The 16,718-nt window shown below is 35.5% G+C and overlaps 1 protein-coding gene across 1 annotated transcript in view; it reads right to left on the reverse strand.

Annotated features, from left to right (window-relative positions):
• Nucleotides 1-16,718, reverse strand: part of SMCHD1 (structural maintenance of chromosomes flexible hinge domain containing 1) — a 73,694-nt gene continuing 56,976 nt past the window's right edge. The window contains exons 35-48 of the mRNA XM_021386519.1: nt 14,967-15,054; nt 14,525-14,656; nt 11,580-11,729; nt 9,633-9,759; nt 9,341-9,460; nt 8,251-8,336; nt 7,166-7,288; nt 6,704-6,894; nt 6,125-6,234; nt 4,755-4,825; nt 3,561-3,732; nt 1,687-1,845; nt 988-1,105; nt 1-174 (exon numbers count right to left, since the gene is read on the reverse strand). Coding sequence (XP_021242194.1) covers nt 66-174; nt 988-1,105; nt 1,687-1,845; nt 3,561-3,732; nt 4,755-4,825; nt 6,125-6,234; nt 6,704-6,894; nt 7,166-7,288; nt 8,251-8,336; nt 9,341-9,460; nt 9,633-9,759; nt 11,580-11,729; nt 14,525-14,656; nt 14,967-15,054 — 1,756 coding nt within the window. The 3' untranslated portion in view covers nt 1-65. The remainder of the gene's footprint in view (nt 175-987; nt 1,106-1,686; nt 1,846-3,560; nt 3,733-4,754; nt 4,826-6,124; nt 6,235-6,703; nt 6,895-7,165; nt 7,289-8,250; nt 8,337-9,340; nt 9,461-9,632; nt 9,760-11,579; nt 11,730-14,524; nt 14,657-14,966; nt 15,055-16,718) is intronic.

Consider the following 16,718-nt stretch of genomic DNA (forward strand, 5'->3'; position numbering starts at 1 on the left):
TATTTCCTTTAACTGAATTTATTCACATTTTCAATACATAGATGTTTGCAGCAAGTGTCATCAGTCTATGCCTTTCTCTTTCGTGCATTTCCATTAAGTTCTGAAGGTGGTATCTGCAGTGGTTGCTGTTGCTGCAGTTGCTTCTTAGCAGCAGAGGAAATCCATTCTTCTGAGCTAAAAAAACAATAAAACAAGCATCACAGCACAGTAGCTAATAAATCAAGACCTTCAATTTTATATCTATACTTTTGCTACAGTTGAATGCAAACACACAGAGCACCAACTAGTGCTGTATATTATAAACCCCGTTTTTATGCAAAGCTTCTTATTCTCATCATTATTTTGAAAATATTATCAATAGCATCAGGTTAAATATTAGATAACTCAAATACATAACAACTTAAGTCCTGGATGTAGATAAAAAAGCAACGTATGTATATGATACATACATAATATTGTGAACACTCATTCTGAGATTTATAGAACACAACTGAGTTAGATTTAAACAATCTCAAAAATACGACTTAATTCAGCAATGAAAACGACGCAGCCATGAAGAGACATAAGGAATGGAAAATTCAGTTCCACATCATTCTAAGGATATTATCTTACATATTTCCCCAATTTTTTATTTTATTTAATTTTTTTTTGCATTCAAATGTTCATCTACCACAGAGGCAATGCAGAGATAACTGTGTTAAATACCACCATATTCTCTCAGACAGTTAGCTAGAGAAAGCTACATAAGAACGACTCTTTCTCTGCTCATCTGCCCAGTATTTGTCACTGAACCTAAGAGTTTACAGACTGAGACATCTCAAATGTTTCTAGGGATTAAGAGTTGAAAATACTGGAAATATGTGAATGCATAAAGATTTAAAAAATCTCCCATGCAAAAAAAAAAAAAAAAAAAAAAGCCACCCCCAAAACATTTCTTGCTTTGAATTCAGGCTATGGTAAAACAATGACTATATTTGAAATACTTACCTATACAATTTTTTTACAGCTTCTTTTCGCATTCTTTTGGGAGGGATGGGGGTGTCAGGCATATCGAGGATTGGAGGCTGAAGGAACGATTCAGAGACTTTATCTGATGGAGTCATACCTATTAAGAAATTGCAGATAGGAACAAATTTTAAAAAAACATTTTGCTTTAAATACAGTTGCTAGAGTATATGTTGGCTTTTGAACTATATTTTGAAGATGCATAGTCTACTTGATAATGACAAAAAATGTTTATAACTACGAAATACTATCTGTGCAGAATTAGGGCTATTTCTTTTTATAGTACAGTGTTTTGGTTGTGTTTCCTTAGCAAAAGCAATTCAGCTCTTTGCCTACACAGTCATATCAAAAAGAATTTCAGTGTTCTCTACAACTGGGCAAACTAGATGCACAGTTATATAATCTCAGTGAGATCATGGTCTGATGTTCACAAGACACAAACTAGTCGCATTATATGAATATTTCACAGGGCAGTGTTCGTCTAGGCACTATCCACATCATGCTACACAGTTTTTACATCCTTTCCCCAAAATTACTTTAAGCCCTTAAGTAACTTTAAGAATTTTCTGTCATAGTTTGTTCTTGCTAGTTTGCAAGTGTAGAATACATCTGGATGTAGTTAACAGTCCTCTTCCTTTACCACAACAACTGGCGTTAACAAAATCTAATACAGTAACATACCCAATTTTTGTTCTATAACCATGAGGTTTTTCTCTTGTTCGGCAAGCTCCTGTTTTTTCTTTAGCATTTCTGGAGTGTTAAGTGATCTCAAATGTAAATCAAGGTCTTTATTCACATCATCAAGTTTCACAACTGCTGCACGGTATTGCTGAAGAAGTTCTAATTGAAGAATAAAATATTAAAACACAAAACAGTAAACACATGATTATTTAGTGAACAATCTGTAGAAAACGTAAGATTCACAAGAAAACAAAGCACTATTTAAAACCCCACCCAAGCTTACAGTGGATCAGTTGTTGTTCTTAAAATGACCGTAAAGAGATGCTGAAAAAAAATCACGTACAGTATTCTGTTCTTGTAAGCAGTTATTTAGATCAGCATAAAGTACCAGGAAACTGAAAATTCTTGTGGCAAACACTTCCTCACACAGCCTGTTGCTTGCTTGCTGCTCACTGAACTCTCTACCTTCAGTGCCACTAAGTGTGTTTGTAGTATGTTTTGAGTGTTACAAAGCTGAAGCTTCTATTATTGCCTTGAATTCTAGTCCACCTTGTGGAACAAGAGAAAATTTACTGAGTTTCGTTTTGTCACACTTATGGGGACATTTGAACAAGGCAACAGCAGTACAGTCAAGAAGGGTTTATTTTGCTGACAAACTATGTTACTCGTTAAAGTAAGAGGCAAATAATTTTTCTTTGTCCAAGCACTGAATAAATATGTCAAGAAAAAAAGACAGGGTTCAAGCATGTTAGGCCAAGCTTACTTGTTTCACTTTGCTGTATGAGGAAGCTCGCTTAACTAACAATGCTTAACTGAACAGTAGATTATCTGACAAAAAAAATCAACTTTAATTCACATTTGGTAATAGTTTGACAGCTGAAAATGTGTTCATAAAGAAATATAAAATGTTACTAAATCCAGTGTACTTTAATTTGTAACTCAAATACTTACTATGTTATTCCTAGATGCAATATGTTTTTACTGAAAGACCTACAAAAGATCTTCCAGTCTTTTTTTTTCTCACTGAAATGGTCAATGTTGTTTGCTCAAATATAAGACAAATCCAGTAAGTAGAATCATAGAATCATAGAATTAGCTAGGTTGGAAAAGACCTACAAGATCACCTAGTCCAACCATCCACCTACCACCAATAACCCCACTAAACCATGTCTCTCAACGCTATATCTAAATGTTTCTTGAACACAAGTACATGTGTTCTCTCTCTTTCCCCCAATCCACCTTAACTATATTGCACATTTTGTTACAGAAAAACCTTCATATCCTTCATTTTGAAAATTAAACAATAATAACATAATTTGTGAATAAGTCTTTTCATTGTTTTACAAGTCAGTCAGGTCAGGTTTTGTGTGTCAAAAGCTACTGTCTTTTAACCCCATTTATAACATTTATTCAGAAAAGAAGAATCTAAGCATATAATGAATCATAAGTAATCCTTTGGGAAATATGATGCATATTCCTGTTAGGGAAATAATGTAGATGATATTGTGTACGAGTGATAGGAACAATAATTTCTCTTCATAGAGATTACTTGTACAGTAAGAAATTCTAAATTCATGTGTAGTATTTCTAGAAGAGAAAGACTTGAAACTTCTGTTTCCAAGCATGCAGGAATTCAATGAGCTCAAGCTCCTCATGCCTGCTGTTCGAATATTTACCAATGCTTAAACTCTTCCATTAATGAAATGAATAAAATGAGAGAATACATCATGATTTAAAAAAAAAAACAAAAAAAAAAAACAGGAAATGTAAAGGAAAATTCACAAATAAGACATTTTACAGGTCATATTCTTAAAATAACTTTATGCTAATTTGACGGTTTCCTTTTTATGTTACATAAAAGAATATTAACCCACCTATCTGTCCAGTGAAAGCAGAGTAAAGTTTTGGCACGGGTGCTCCAAATACCATTCCTCTGAGTTTGTCCATTGGAGGAGCTTTGTTCTGAAGGCCTCCAAATTTTCCATTGCTGCGAATCCTGTCTCCTTCCCTAGTCAGCAAAGTAGGGCAATGCGTAATTTTTACAACCTACATAGGCACAGAAAGTGATATTAAATTAGTAACTTAACTGAAAATTAAGTTTTCAGAAATGCTGTTGTGAAGCTTAGCATCTTTCAACTACAAAGTTGCCAATTCTTTAATGCTAGTATTTTATGAAAATGTGTTTCTTCAATTTTGCTTTCAAGTAATGCACAAGAATCAAAGCATCTGAAATCTCGAATTTATTTCTTGTAAGCGTTCAATACCACTTCCACAAAGTTTGTGAAATTTACTTGTAGTAGGTAAAACTCCTTTTCCCAGACAGACCCAGATGATCTGTCTCCTAACACTGATTAGCATCTACATCTTACTCCCTTGTCTCTTCCACTTGGCATTGCAGTTAAAAAAAAATGTTTTCTGATAAAAGAATCACACAGAGTATTCTCAGCTAAAAAGTGGGAGATGTGTTCTCTTGGTAACAATGAGATGTAAAACACATGATGAAAACTGAAATAGTCGTAAGTCAATCAGTTGTTTTTTTCTATGACTATAACCATATTCCTGAGATGCTCTTTGGAAACGGTTAAGACATTCTTTGTTCCCAGGTTATCAGTTAGTAGTAGCCAGTAAAAAGGGAACCGCAGAACAGCAGAGCTGATTGGGCTCATAAGTACAGGACTTCCTCAGAGACTCTTGTCTTTAATTTGTCCAATTAAACCTCAGTAAAATGGGTCAGAAAAAGGTCTAACAAGTTTCACATGAAGTTCTTAGTCATTTTAGTGTATCTGAAACTTCACGATGTGCCTCAGACTCTTATTACATATACAGGGACTAGGAAAGTACTCAGGAACTTGCGTTTAATACTAACAGCAAAACTACAAATGTTGGCCTCTAATAATATGTTCCCATGCTTTGTGTCAACATTCACATAATGGAATTTCTTTAAGGGATGTAATTTTGTCAGTGCCAATAATAAGGATTCTATTCTCTGCTGGATGACATAATACACTTATGAACAATAAGTACACTGTTGTAAGTAATGCAGCACTAAACTTAGCAATTAAACATACCTCTTTTCTGTAATGGTTTGCAGCATCCAAGTTATCTATAATGATAGTTTCACCCAAAAGCATCCCAAACACTGGAAAATAGTTTAAAAAAAAATAAAGTGAAATTTCTTTGCAACAAAATAACTAGGATTAGAAAAAACAGTTCTGGGGCATCACTGTTGTAGCTTTTCAGGTATGTGAAAGGGAAAAAGCGTATGTATAATCTTTTTCAATTAAATTTTATTCTGAGGTGATATAAATTATGCAACCTTCTGTTCTGAGTAGAGAATTCATTAAAATTTAGTATGTTTAATTGCCTTATGGCATAACTAACTGTATTTCCCATGGCAGTACTCTCTTGGTATCTAATATTTACACTTACAAAGATGCATATAAAAAAATACCAAGCTTTAGAAAATTACACAAACTACATTTTGAGTCCTCTTTGAATGGTGTTCTTGGTTTCTTAATATATTTCTTAGTATTTGCTGGATTATCAAAGAAAAAAAGAAAATATTAACTGGTTAATCCAATTGATCTTAAGATCATCTCCTAACAAAAGACCTTTCTATACAAATTTTAACTTCAGTAGCCTTGCTTGAGATGTGTCAAGCTATGTGTTTCTACATTTCTCCAGAAACATAGCAGCTTATCTGCTAAAAGGGAACACAAAGAAGAATTTATAATTAAAGTCTCTGACAGGATCTAATGTTCTGAAAATTAACTGGACCAATTTTTTAAATATATTTTTGTTAACAACAGACGGGAACATTTTAATACTGACAACTTTTTACATATGATAAAAAACTTACCGAACTAAATATAGATTCTAACATTTGATATAGAGAAGATCTACTTAATCTAAGCAAAGGAATGTAGGAAAAGGTAGGTATCCTTACACTGTTAGAAAGACCAGAGGGATGCAGTTCCCTAAACTGGAACCTACATAAAAACTAAAAAATTATTCTAATTGTAAATATTGAAGCATAACAGATATAGTCAAATACAGGTCAGTCACAAAATATATTAATCTATGCATTGTACATTTTTGAGAGAAGTAAGAAAATTAACAGAAGTGGTAACTTCTGCAATAGTTAATCTAAAACTAGTATCATGGAGGTCAGGTTCTGTTTGAATGTACTGGGGAATTGGATCATGTTGCATTAAATTCGATTGTGGTCATTGCTGATATTTTCACAGCTGTTGTCTGCAAGTACTTAACACTAATGTCACACTCCTTATACCCGCAAGCCTCATAAAGAATGTACACTGGCATTTGCAAATCGTATGTCCTAATGAAGATTACTGAATGAGTTTTGTTTTGTGACGTTTCTCTATTTTATTTATTAAAAAATGAAAATATTACTAACAATTTCTTTAATATCATTTACCTGTTTGACAATGTTCTACATTATCTGGAAACATTAACAGATCTCTGGCAAATACAGGATTTCCAACAGGTCTGAAGCAGATTTTTCCATTTCTTAAGTGAGGTAAAGGCCTAGTTAAAGAAAAGGGAGAAAGAGGAAGAAAAATAAAGAAGTGCTTTATCCTTAGTTCATTATTGCTTCTAACAATCTAGTTAGAAATCTAAAACTGAACTGAATGCACCTTAGCATTTCCATATTATGGGATAAATGATCTCAACAATAAATTTTAGGGAGTATACTAGAGTTAGATTTCTTATAAATTTAGAATATGATGGGAAGCACTGGAATTATTAAACAAAAAAAACAATGCTCTAGTAAACACACAGAGGTGAATAAAGCAAGTGGAAAATTTTCTTCTCTTATCAGGAGCAACATCCTACTAAATAAAGAACAGCAGTTAAATATGTAAAGCTAGGATTTCAGCTAAAATTTCAAACGACATTACAAAGTATTACAAAACTGGAAATATTATACTCTCAATCTTTAATATTAAATAAGTTCATAATACAAATGCAGAAATGTCACTGTTTTTTCCTCTACCTGTTCCAATCAGGGAGTGTCTTCTTGTAAATAGAATCAAGAGGTAACACCTGCTGTCGACCATGCGTTTCATCAAAAATAGAACGAGCGGCTTCAGTAGTCAATGTGACTACACAGTCCATGTCGCTGGCCAAATGCCAAGAGATAACTTTTGCTGCTTCATCATCCTCAATTTGTGCTAAATGTGCAATCTGTACCACAGAAGTTAGAACAGTCAAAATAGAAGCCAAGACCACATCCCCTTTTCATACTAATCGCAATCCTCCTGCAACTTCATTCAGACCTTTAATTCCCCTGTTGATGGCTCTGTTAGGACAGCTGGTCATCGGATGGGATAAGAACGTTATCTTTTTCTCAGTACTCCTCAAGAATTACTGAGATATTCAGCTGGCTGATTTTTCATCACTACCACTTCCTGGAACTAACAAAACTGATCTGAAGGTTCTCTGGGAGAAAACTCACCTTCCCTAAAATATCTTGGTTGCCTTTTGGATAGTTTGGGAGGGTACAAGTCCGCCTTGGCTGTTTCATTAGTCCATCTTGATCCAACATCTTTTGTTTTATAAGAGAATCCACATACTGAAGCTGAGAATGGAAATTTAGAGTTAGTGAGCATTTATCATGGGGCCAACTTGCAGAATCAGTTATTTCACTTGCTGTGAATCACATTCTGAATAAAATAATTCAATAATCTGAAATAGTCTGTAAATGTATAGGGGACCACTGTATATTGCAGCTATAAGCTTTTTTATTACTATATTTTTTAAGATTTCAGGGATCTTTTAAAAAAGAGTTACTGCATCTTGATTAGAGCCACAACTGAAGAAAGTTTAAATTAGCAGGAATTGGTAACCATGAATGTAGAGGAAACCATTTTAGAAAGGGAATATGCCCAGGCCTGGGGAACTTAAGTTTCATCATTGTATAATCTATTGATTTGTGATTAATAACATTTTTTTTGTTATTAATCATTTATGTTATAATCATTTTAATTTGATCTAAAGATAAGGAATAATTTACATAATGTTTTGAAAAAATAATTAGTAGTTTGAAAACTTTTTAAAAAGATTTCCTTAAAATGTAATTGGGTCTTTATGGAAAATTAGTACTGGGACAGGTTACCCTGAATCTTTCAAACATACTCTTATGTCAGGTTTTGCAGCAGCATATGAAATGATTTATTCTCTGAAAAATAACTGTTTTCATTTGGTCTACTTATTCCAGAATATATCTAGCATATATTGATCAGTCTTTAGAAACCCATTATTAAAAACAGTATTACTAGTAAACCACTGCTAACTGTAGCAGAGAGACAAAAACAAGATCAGGATACAAAAGTATATAGCAGTGAGACAGTGAGACTAGCAGAACAGTTAAAAGAAAGTTAGGTGATGATCCGTACATTTTCCTCGTGGTTTAAATTTTCAGAGTTTTGTTAGCAGGCATTTGTGTAATTACTAGCATGATTCAATAATGATGCAGAGATCATATTAAGATTTAGATTTATTTTTAAAATGTTATGAAGTTTAGTAAGGAATAAGCCATACTATGTTTGTCTGTGGTAATTCAATTTGGTGTTTTCTCAGTTCATTCTTCAGGTAAGTTTCTCTTGTTTCAGCGTCTTTAACCTGACCTGAAACCAATAAAATCAAGAGATAATTAGGATATATCAGAAATCAAGGGAACATTTACTACAGATTTTCTTACAACTGTTCAGTACTTATGCCACCCAGAGTTGATGATATCTACTTCTCAGATCCAGCACAGAATATCAGGATTTGTCAAAAAAATCTTGTGCTTTGTTCATTTCAAAAGCAATTTCAGCAGCAGTCATCTCTTCCAGCTTCACAAAGCAATGGAGCTAGTACTTAGATGAGTCTGAGAATATAAGCTCTTTTTTCTTTTCATTGTCAATTATCTTTCCAAGTCCTCCACCAGAGAAAATGGCAAGAGGGAAAGGAAGAGTGGTAGCTGGCATTACCCTCTCTTGTTCTCTGTATGAAAGGCCAGTTCCAAGACACTGTTTCCTCAACTCATATCTCAACTACGACAGTTGTGAAGATAGTAAGGATTTCCCACTTCCTCTATTCAAATGGGTTTATCCATATTTGAAAATATTTTAAAGCATAAAGCATAAGCTTGTACTCTAATTTACTCTCTAGAAATGTGCAAAATTCTGAAAATATGAAGCAAAACCTTTTGCCTTTTTTTACTGGAATTCAGGAATTTGCATTCATAATGGGAATATGCAAGTTACAAAAGCATAAACAAGCAAACTTGATCATCAGGCAGAATGATTCAAAGAAAAAATAATGCGAAGAAAATGTTTCCTCCTTTCTCTCTCCCATTTCTGCAAGCAATTGCTTTCACATCGCTTTGAAGAGGCTTCACTAAGTATTACATTTGCTGAGGAATGTATAGATAAACAACGAATATTTAGACAAGCTTTGAATAATGTACACAGGGTCAAATGCACAAAAGAAAAGTAACATTATTCATACAAATGTAAAATTTCCTGCTAATGCAAAGCACTTCCACTCCCATCTAATTAATCTCAGGACTTCAATGCTGATTTTTCCCCTTAAAGGAAAAAAAAATATTGTCAGGAAATTTATTTATATACTTAATTGCACTTACATCTCATTTCATTTACAAGCTGATTAGTAGTATCAAACCAATTTCTGTAAACACCTATGGACTGAGATAATTGGTCTCTCTCCCTTGTAAGTGTTGCCATCTGTTGCTGCTTCTCGAAACCTACATGAAGAAATACATATATATAATTAGAAGAAAATACAATAATACAATTACTTAAGTTAAACATCAGCAAAAATCTATTAGGCTGTTACACAATTTTTAAGTAGTATTAGGGACCTAAACATAGTCTGTTCTAGGTACAAACAAGCATTTTCAAGCAACTGAAACATACCATTGCAAAACATAAATGACAGACGGTATGGTTCCAAAGGTTTTTTCAAAGCTGGCAGATCTGGCTCAAATACAAGAATATATTCAGTACTATCTCTTCCAGGACTGTTTTCAGCCAGCACTAGATTCTAATTTAAAAACAAACAAAGAAACATATGTTTAAGGTAACACACAAAATAAAACAAACAATGTTTAAATAATAAACTTAGTAAAATTACCTAACACATAACATATTTATGATACTACTACAGTTTTAAACACAGGCTTGGAAATGTCTTTCATTTCCTATACATTCAATTTCCTTATAAAAATAAGTAAAATATGAAGAGTTATCAGTAAGTATTTCATTATTTAAGAACTGAGGTTGTTTTACCAGGTCAAAGAGTCTTATTATTTTTAGTTATATATTTTACTGGATAGACATATGCTCAGAAAAAATATTTTCTGCATCACCCCATAGGCAAGATTTCCTCAGATGTACTTCATACAGCATTGTGAACAAATGTAAACGAACATTATGAACCAAATGCAGAAACACAGGGAAGGAAAAGCAATCTATTCCCAGTGCTGAATTAAACTTACTGCTGTTAACATGGAAGTAGACAGCATGTACAAAATGAATGAAAAGTATAATATATCTAAACACTGACAAGAACATCCAATTTCTCAGGAATTTCTTATACATAATTAAAAAAAACAACAAACCAAAATCCTTCTCCTTTCTTTACAAACACAGGAAATATTATAAAACCATAAAGAATGGTAATTAGAAGTAAAATTAATATAAGTAATATCTAAGTGTGCTGTTACTTTGGGAAAGGTATCATGCATAAAATGAATAATGTTTATAATAAAACTCGTAATGTTTCCACCTTTAATGTGTAGAAATTGCTACTCAACTGGCCAAATCAAGAGAGAGGTGGTTGCAGCCTAAAAGAAGAGATAGATATACAACCTTCAAAGATAGTCTTCATGACTTTCAAAAAATATTGCAGCTACATATTTAATCAGGAAAAGTCTGCAGCAGAAATACCTTCTTTTTTGAAAATTTATGCTAATAAATACCTAAACATTTTCCTTCATTAAACAAATATAGCATTCCTGAACCTCAACATAGGGGTAAATATGTCAAGATTATCACCTGCATTACGCTGATGCTAGCTGCACATGATTATAGTTCTTAACACGAAACAGCAACTTCAAGGTACTTCAAAAAACACGATTTTTTCCCATTCCCCTCCAATTACTAACCATATGAAAAGTATGTTTAAACATAACCAACAAATCCTTTCTGCATGAGTTCTGTGAGTTGCCTAAAGTCAGAGAACTCACTGCAAAGTACACAACCATAAACTGTGTGAAGAAGGGATTCACTGAAATGGAATGGTGCCAAAGAAACAGTGGGGAACAGAAACTGTCAAAGGCAGTAGATTTTCATCAGATCACAGTAATGAGGGAGAAGAAGAGCACCAAATGAAAACCAAACCAACCCCACAAAATGCAAGTAGAAAGAAAAAACATCTGCTTACAAACAAAAGCCAAGCAACAAATGAACAAAAACAAACAACCCTCCTGCCTCTCCTGCCCCTCAGGTTACATAGATTCTTAGATGAGACACTGAAGCAAGACTGGATTAATTATGTCACAATGACTCCACAGCAGGTTCCTAGTATATGAAGATAAGAAATTGTTGATTCCTGCATCAGTGAGGAGTCTGAAAAATTATCCTGTAATTTTATCTGAACAGGCGGAGTACACTCTGTGAGGCTGTTATTCACCTCAACCAAATAGAGAAGAAATAATTGATCTTCATATCAAGAAGGCAGCCTACAATATATGCTAACCCTCCGCAGACTGTGGTTAAGTGTGAGATCAGCTGTGAAATGGTAGGAAAATAGGCTTCAATAGATTTGTAGCTCATGGAACTGTGAGTTTCAGTCACACTTACAATTTCAGCTGATCCTCTGTCAAATGGGAACTCAATTGTACTGATTTTCCCTTGAAACTGTGGGATCTCTGTATCATCTTCATTGGGACTCTTAATTTTTGCTATTATTCTTCCAACTAAGTCAGTTCCAGTGTGATTGTTGTATTCATCCTGTAAGTAAAAAGACAGAAAAGTTAGCTTGGAGCAAGAACAGGAACCAAAATAAGTAATTAATTTATAAAATCACAGAATCATTCAGATTGGAAAAGACCTTCAAAATCATCAAAGTCCAACCTGACCTACTGAGTCCTGATGCTGAACCACATTCCTTAGTGCCACGTCCACACCTCACTCAAATACCTCTCCTTGACTCCACCACCTCCCCTGAGCAGCTTGTTCCAATGCTTATCCACCCTCTCAGTGCAGAAATTCTCCCTAGTGGCCAATCCAAACATCCCCCAGTGCAAACTGGCACCACTTCCTCATGTCCTAAGAAAATTATGACGTTCTCATTGCAACCTCCTTTCAGATAGTTGTAGAGAATGAAAATGTTTCCCCTCAGCATCATCTTCCCCAAACTAAACAGCACAAATTCCCTCAGCCACTCCTCATACGTATTTTTTTCTAGTCCCTTTACCAGCTTCACTGTTATTCTCTGCATACAGACCCAAAACTGAACACAAAATATTCAAGGCATGATCACGTACAAGGGGACAATCAATTCCCTAGTCCTGCTGGTCACATTATTTCCAGTGGAGGCCAGGATGCAACTGGCCTTCTTGGCTACCCAGACACACTGCTGGCTCATGTTCAGCTGGCTGCTATCCAGCACCCCAATGTACTTTTCTGCCAGCCAAAATTAGGTTCGATATTAGGAGGAAGTTTTTCACTCAGAGGGTGGTGATGCACTTGAACAGGTTGCCCAAGGAGGTTGTGGATGCCCCATCCCTGGAGGCATTCAAGGCCAGGCTGCATGTGGCTCTGGGCAGCCTGGTCTAGGGGCTGGCGACCCTACACACAGCAGGGAGGTTGAAACTAGACGATCTTTGAGGTCCTTTTCAACCCAGGCCATTCTATAATTCTATGAACTTTCTAGCCACCCTTCCCCAATTACTGCATGAAATTGGTATGACTCAAGTGTGGGACCTAGCACTTAGCTTTGCTGGATGTCATGTGATTGAACTAAGTCCATCGATCCAGCCTATCCAGATTCCTACCCTCAAGCAGATTGGACAGTGCCACTTAACTTGGTACTTCTGAATTTACTGAGAGTGCACTTGATCCCGCTCATCCAGATCACTGATAAAAATGTTAAACAAAGACTGATCCCCGAGCAATATCACTAGTGACTGGCAGCCAACTGGACTGAAGTCCATTCATTGTGACTCTTTAAGCCCCACAGTCCAGGCAGTTTTTCACCCAGCAAAATGTGTATCTGTTCAAGCCAGGAGAAGCCATTTTCTCCAGGAGAGTACTACGCATGTTTGTGTCAAATGCTTTACTAAAATTAAGGTAAACAACATTCACAGACTTTTCCTCAACTATTAAGTGGGTTATCATGTCATAGAAGGAGATCGGGTTAGCCAGGCAGGATCTCCTTTCATAAACTCATGCTGGCTGCTTCCGATAACCCAATTATCCTGTATGTGCTGTGCGATGACACTCAAGATGATCTCTTCCCATTAGATTACCAGGCTTTATCTTGATCCCTGTTACCGTCTTTCAATTCAGAGGCCAGGTAACCTCAGAACAACTGGCCTTACTAATAAAGACTGAGGCAAAAGAAGGCATTAAGTCCTCAAACTTGCTGAGGGTGCACTCAATCTCTCTATGTCATTATTAAAGATACTAAATACTACTAGTCCCAGTATGGACCCCTGAGGGAACACCACTCATACTGATCTCCACTTGAACACTGAGCCTTTCAACCACAACTCTTTGGATGCATCCATTCAGCCAATTTCTTATCCACTGAGTAGTCCACCTTTGAAATCCATCTCTCTCCAGTTTAGAGACAAGGATGTGTGGGACCATGCCAAAAGCCTTATAGAAGTCCAGATAGATGACATCAGTTGCTTTACTGATGTCCACTGACGTAGATCTTCCATCACAGGAGGCCACTGGATTGGTCAGGTGCAATTTGCTCTTTGTGAATCCATGCTAACTGTCTCAAATCATCTCCCTGTCTGCCATATGCCTTAACATAGCTTCACGGAGGATCTGTCCTAAGATTTTCACAGGCATAGAGGTGAGGTCGACTAGTTTCCAGGGTCTTTCTTTCTACTCTTTTAAAACATGGGAGTGATGTTTCCCTTTTCCTGGCCACTGGGGACTGCATCTGACTACCATGTTTTTCAAATATGATTGATAGTGGTTTGTCAACTACAGGAGCCAGTTCCCTCAGGATCCTGGAATGCATCTCATAGGATTCCACAGACTTAAGTATATTCAGGTTCATCCGAAGGTCTTGAATCCAATATTCACTCACAGTGGAATTTGCTATCTGAGTCCCTGCCTTGAGGTTAAGGGACTTAAGAGACTCGAGAGGAGCGGGTAGAGTGACTGCCAGTGAAGACTGGAGCAAAAAAAAAAACAGAAAAAAAACCAACAAAAAAAACTTTCTCCATGACTGTTGCCACCAGTTTAAGAATCTTCTAATATACTTTAAGTCTTTGAAGGCTGGTTTTAGGTTTGTTTTCAATTATTGTAACACATAGATGCAGCATTTAGGGACATGGTTTAGTGGGCATGGTGGTGACAGGTTGGTGGTTGAACTAGATGATCTTAAGAGATTTTTCCGAACATCCATGACTCTATGACTTAAAATAAAATAAACATTTAATGGTTTTAGCCATATTTATTAATATGTTAAAACAGAAGACAGTAGCAATGCCTTACAGCAAAAATCAACTCATTGTTAGTGGTCATATTTCCCTAATAAGGATTTTGTATAAAAGTATAGTTACCATTACGTGGAGGCATAAATCCTTGACCAGTGTACGGCTAGTGACTGATCGAACATTGGAAACTGCTGGAGTAGCTGGTAAAGAATCAGGTAACAAGCGTACTGGGTCATTAGGTACAACTTCAACTATAATCTATCAGAAAAGGAAGAGGAATAAAATAAAACAAACCAAAATGAAGACTGATAGAATTAATCGCAGTTCACCTACATGCAGCAGTTGCTCAAAAAATACTGAAATAAATGCATGTGAAACTTCCCGACATTCCTGAGGTAAATTTAGGATGACCATAAAGCAGTTCTACTAGGTTACAAATTATGAAGTTTGGTTACTCTCCCAAATTTCTGCTTAATTACAGAAGTATAATTTTATGCGCAGTATCATAGTATTTGATGGTTCTCTATTACATGTACTTGGCTACATGTAATTAATTATACTTTCAAACCTGGTCACTGCTGAGCATGTTTGTCTTATCCATTGCAAAAGTAAACTGGATACTGTAAGTGCCCACTCTCTCTGGAATCACTTTATCCCTAAAGTAATCAAAAAACAAAACACAGACAAAAGTTGAAGTGACAAGTAAATAAGTATGCAAACAATTCAAATTTTGAGTAGTCTTCCTAACTGGGTAGAATTCTGTTACAGTTTGACATGTGTAATACTCCTCCATAATAGCCTTCAACAGGAAGGCCACAGAAGTTTCTCAAGAACTCTTCTAGAATAAGATTTTTGGAAAATTGGATGAGGAAAGTTGCCTCTAGCAACTGATAGGATGTTTGTTGTGGCCCCATTATTTAGAATCCTACTCTGTTTTCACACTGAATCTAATAAATTCTCATAAAGCTACTGACATGGAATGTAGAGATATTTAGATCTTCTATCACAACAAGTTATCTCAAAATTCAATCATTTGGCTTGAGTTTACACAATATCTAAGTAGATGATTCCTTCTGCTACTCAGAAATTGTACAAAGTTGGGTCATCACCAATGGCCAAGGTTGAGCATACTGAGAGAGCATCCCTAACATCAAAATATGAAAGAAAGACACATGACTACATTTCTGTGGATAGAAACACAACTTCACCTAGCAAGGAAGGCCATGTACTATCTAGACAACTGCTGCAGTCTTCCAATGAACACAGTGAACAGCAGTGACTTAAATATTTAGAAATCTTTGAGGAGATGCAGTTTCTAACCAAGATTCAGACAATGTTCTGAGAGTATGACTTGTGACAATCTTGAATTGGTTCAGATGATTCTTGCTTTCAGCACACATTTTATCTGTTTTGTCAGTAACAGCAAGCAATTTGTTTCCTCTGAATTTTTTAGAAAAAGAATAAGGTGCAAGATTCCCAGAAATGGCTAACCTAAAATAAACAAATAACCCCAAAGTGTTATCTATCTGTAGATTGGGGTATGGTTTTTTTGTACATCGTATAGAGCAGGCACAGTTCTACTTTCTTTTCTACATTTTATCCAGGTTTAAGTCTTAAAGTAGCATTTGCCTTGTCAGGATGCATTAACTGCATTACTGAGTTGTAAACAATGCGCTAAGGATCTCAGTGTGGCTGAACAACATCTAACCAGACATAAGCTTTAGAAAAAGAAGAAAATGCAATACTGTTATAAAAATTGTGAGATTGCATTAGGAGCATCCACGTTACTGACCTAGCATTAAGTAGATGACAACCATCAGTGACTATGCCAAAGACATGAAAACAAGAGAGAAACCAGGTGGTAAACAGTGATGTCATTACAGACACTAGCAGCAATGAGTAATGCACACTTTCCTAGAAGTACTGCTCAATGAGAAGCCTCTACCAACTGTTAGATCTCTCGAATCTTTCAGAAAGTTAGGGAGTTTTACTTTTAGACATTTTTAGCCAACTAGGAAACAACAGTGATGTCAAGGTTTTTGTAATTCCAAATTCAACCCTGCACAAGTTAATTTCTATCGCATTCACCTATTATGTGCTTCTCCGTGAGAAGCACAATGTAGATGAATGTGATATGTACTTATTTTCCTGAAGGTACAAATACACTACACAACATGTCTTGTTTTGATAACGTTTTAGCTACATCCTTTACTAAGTGTTTCTCAGAATAAGCAATGTCACAGAAATGCACCTTATACTTGGTAGAAATCTGCTTCGAACCTCAGTTTCTGGAGAAGTTCCTTTTGTAACTTTCTGCTAG

This window comes from Numida meleagris, chromosome 2, assembly GCF_002078875.1.
Source record: "Numida meleagris isolate 19003 breed g44 Domestic line chromosome 2, NumMel1.0, whole genome shotgun sequence".
Classification (NCBI taxonomy): domain Eukaryota; kingdom Metazoa; phylum Chordata; class Aves; order Galliformes; family Numididae; genus Numida; species Numida meleagris.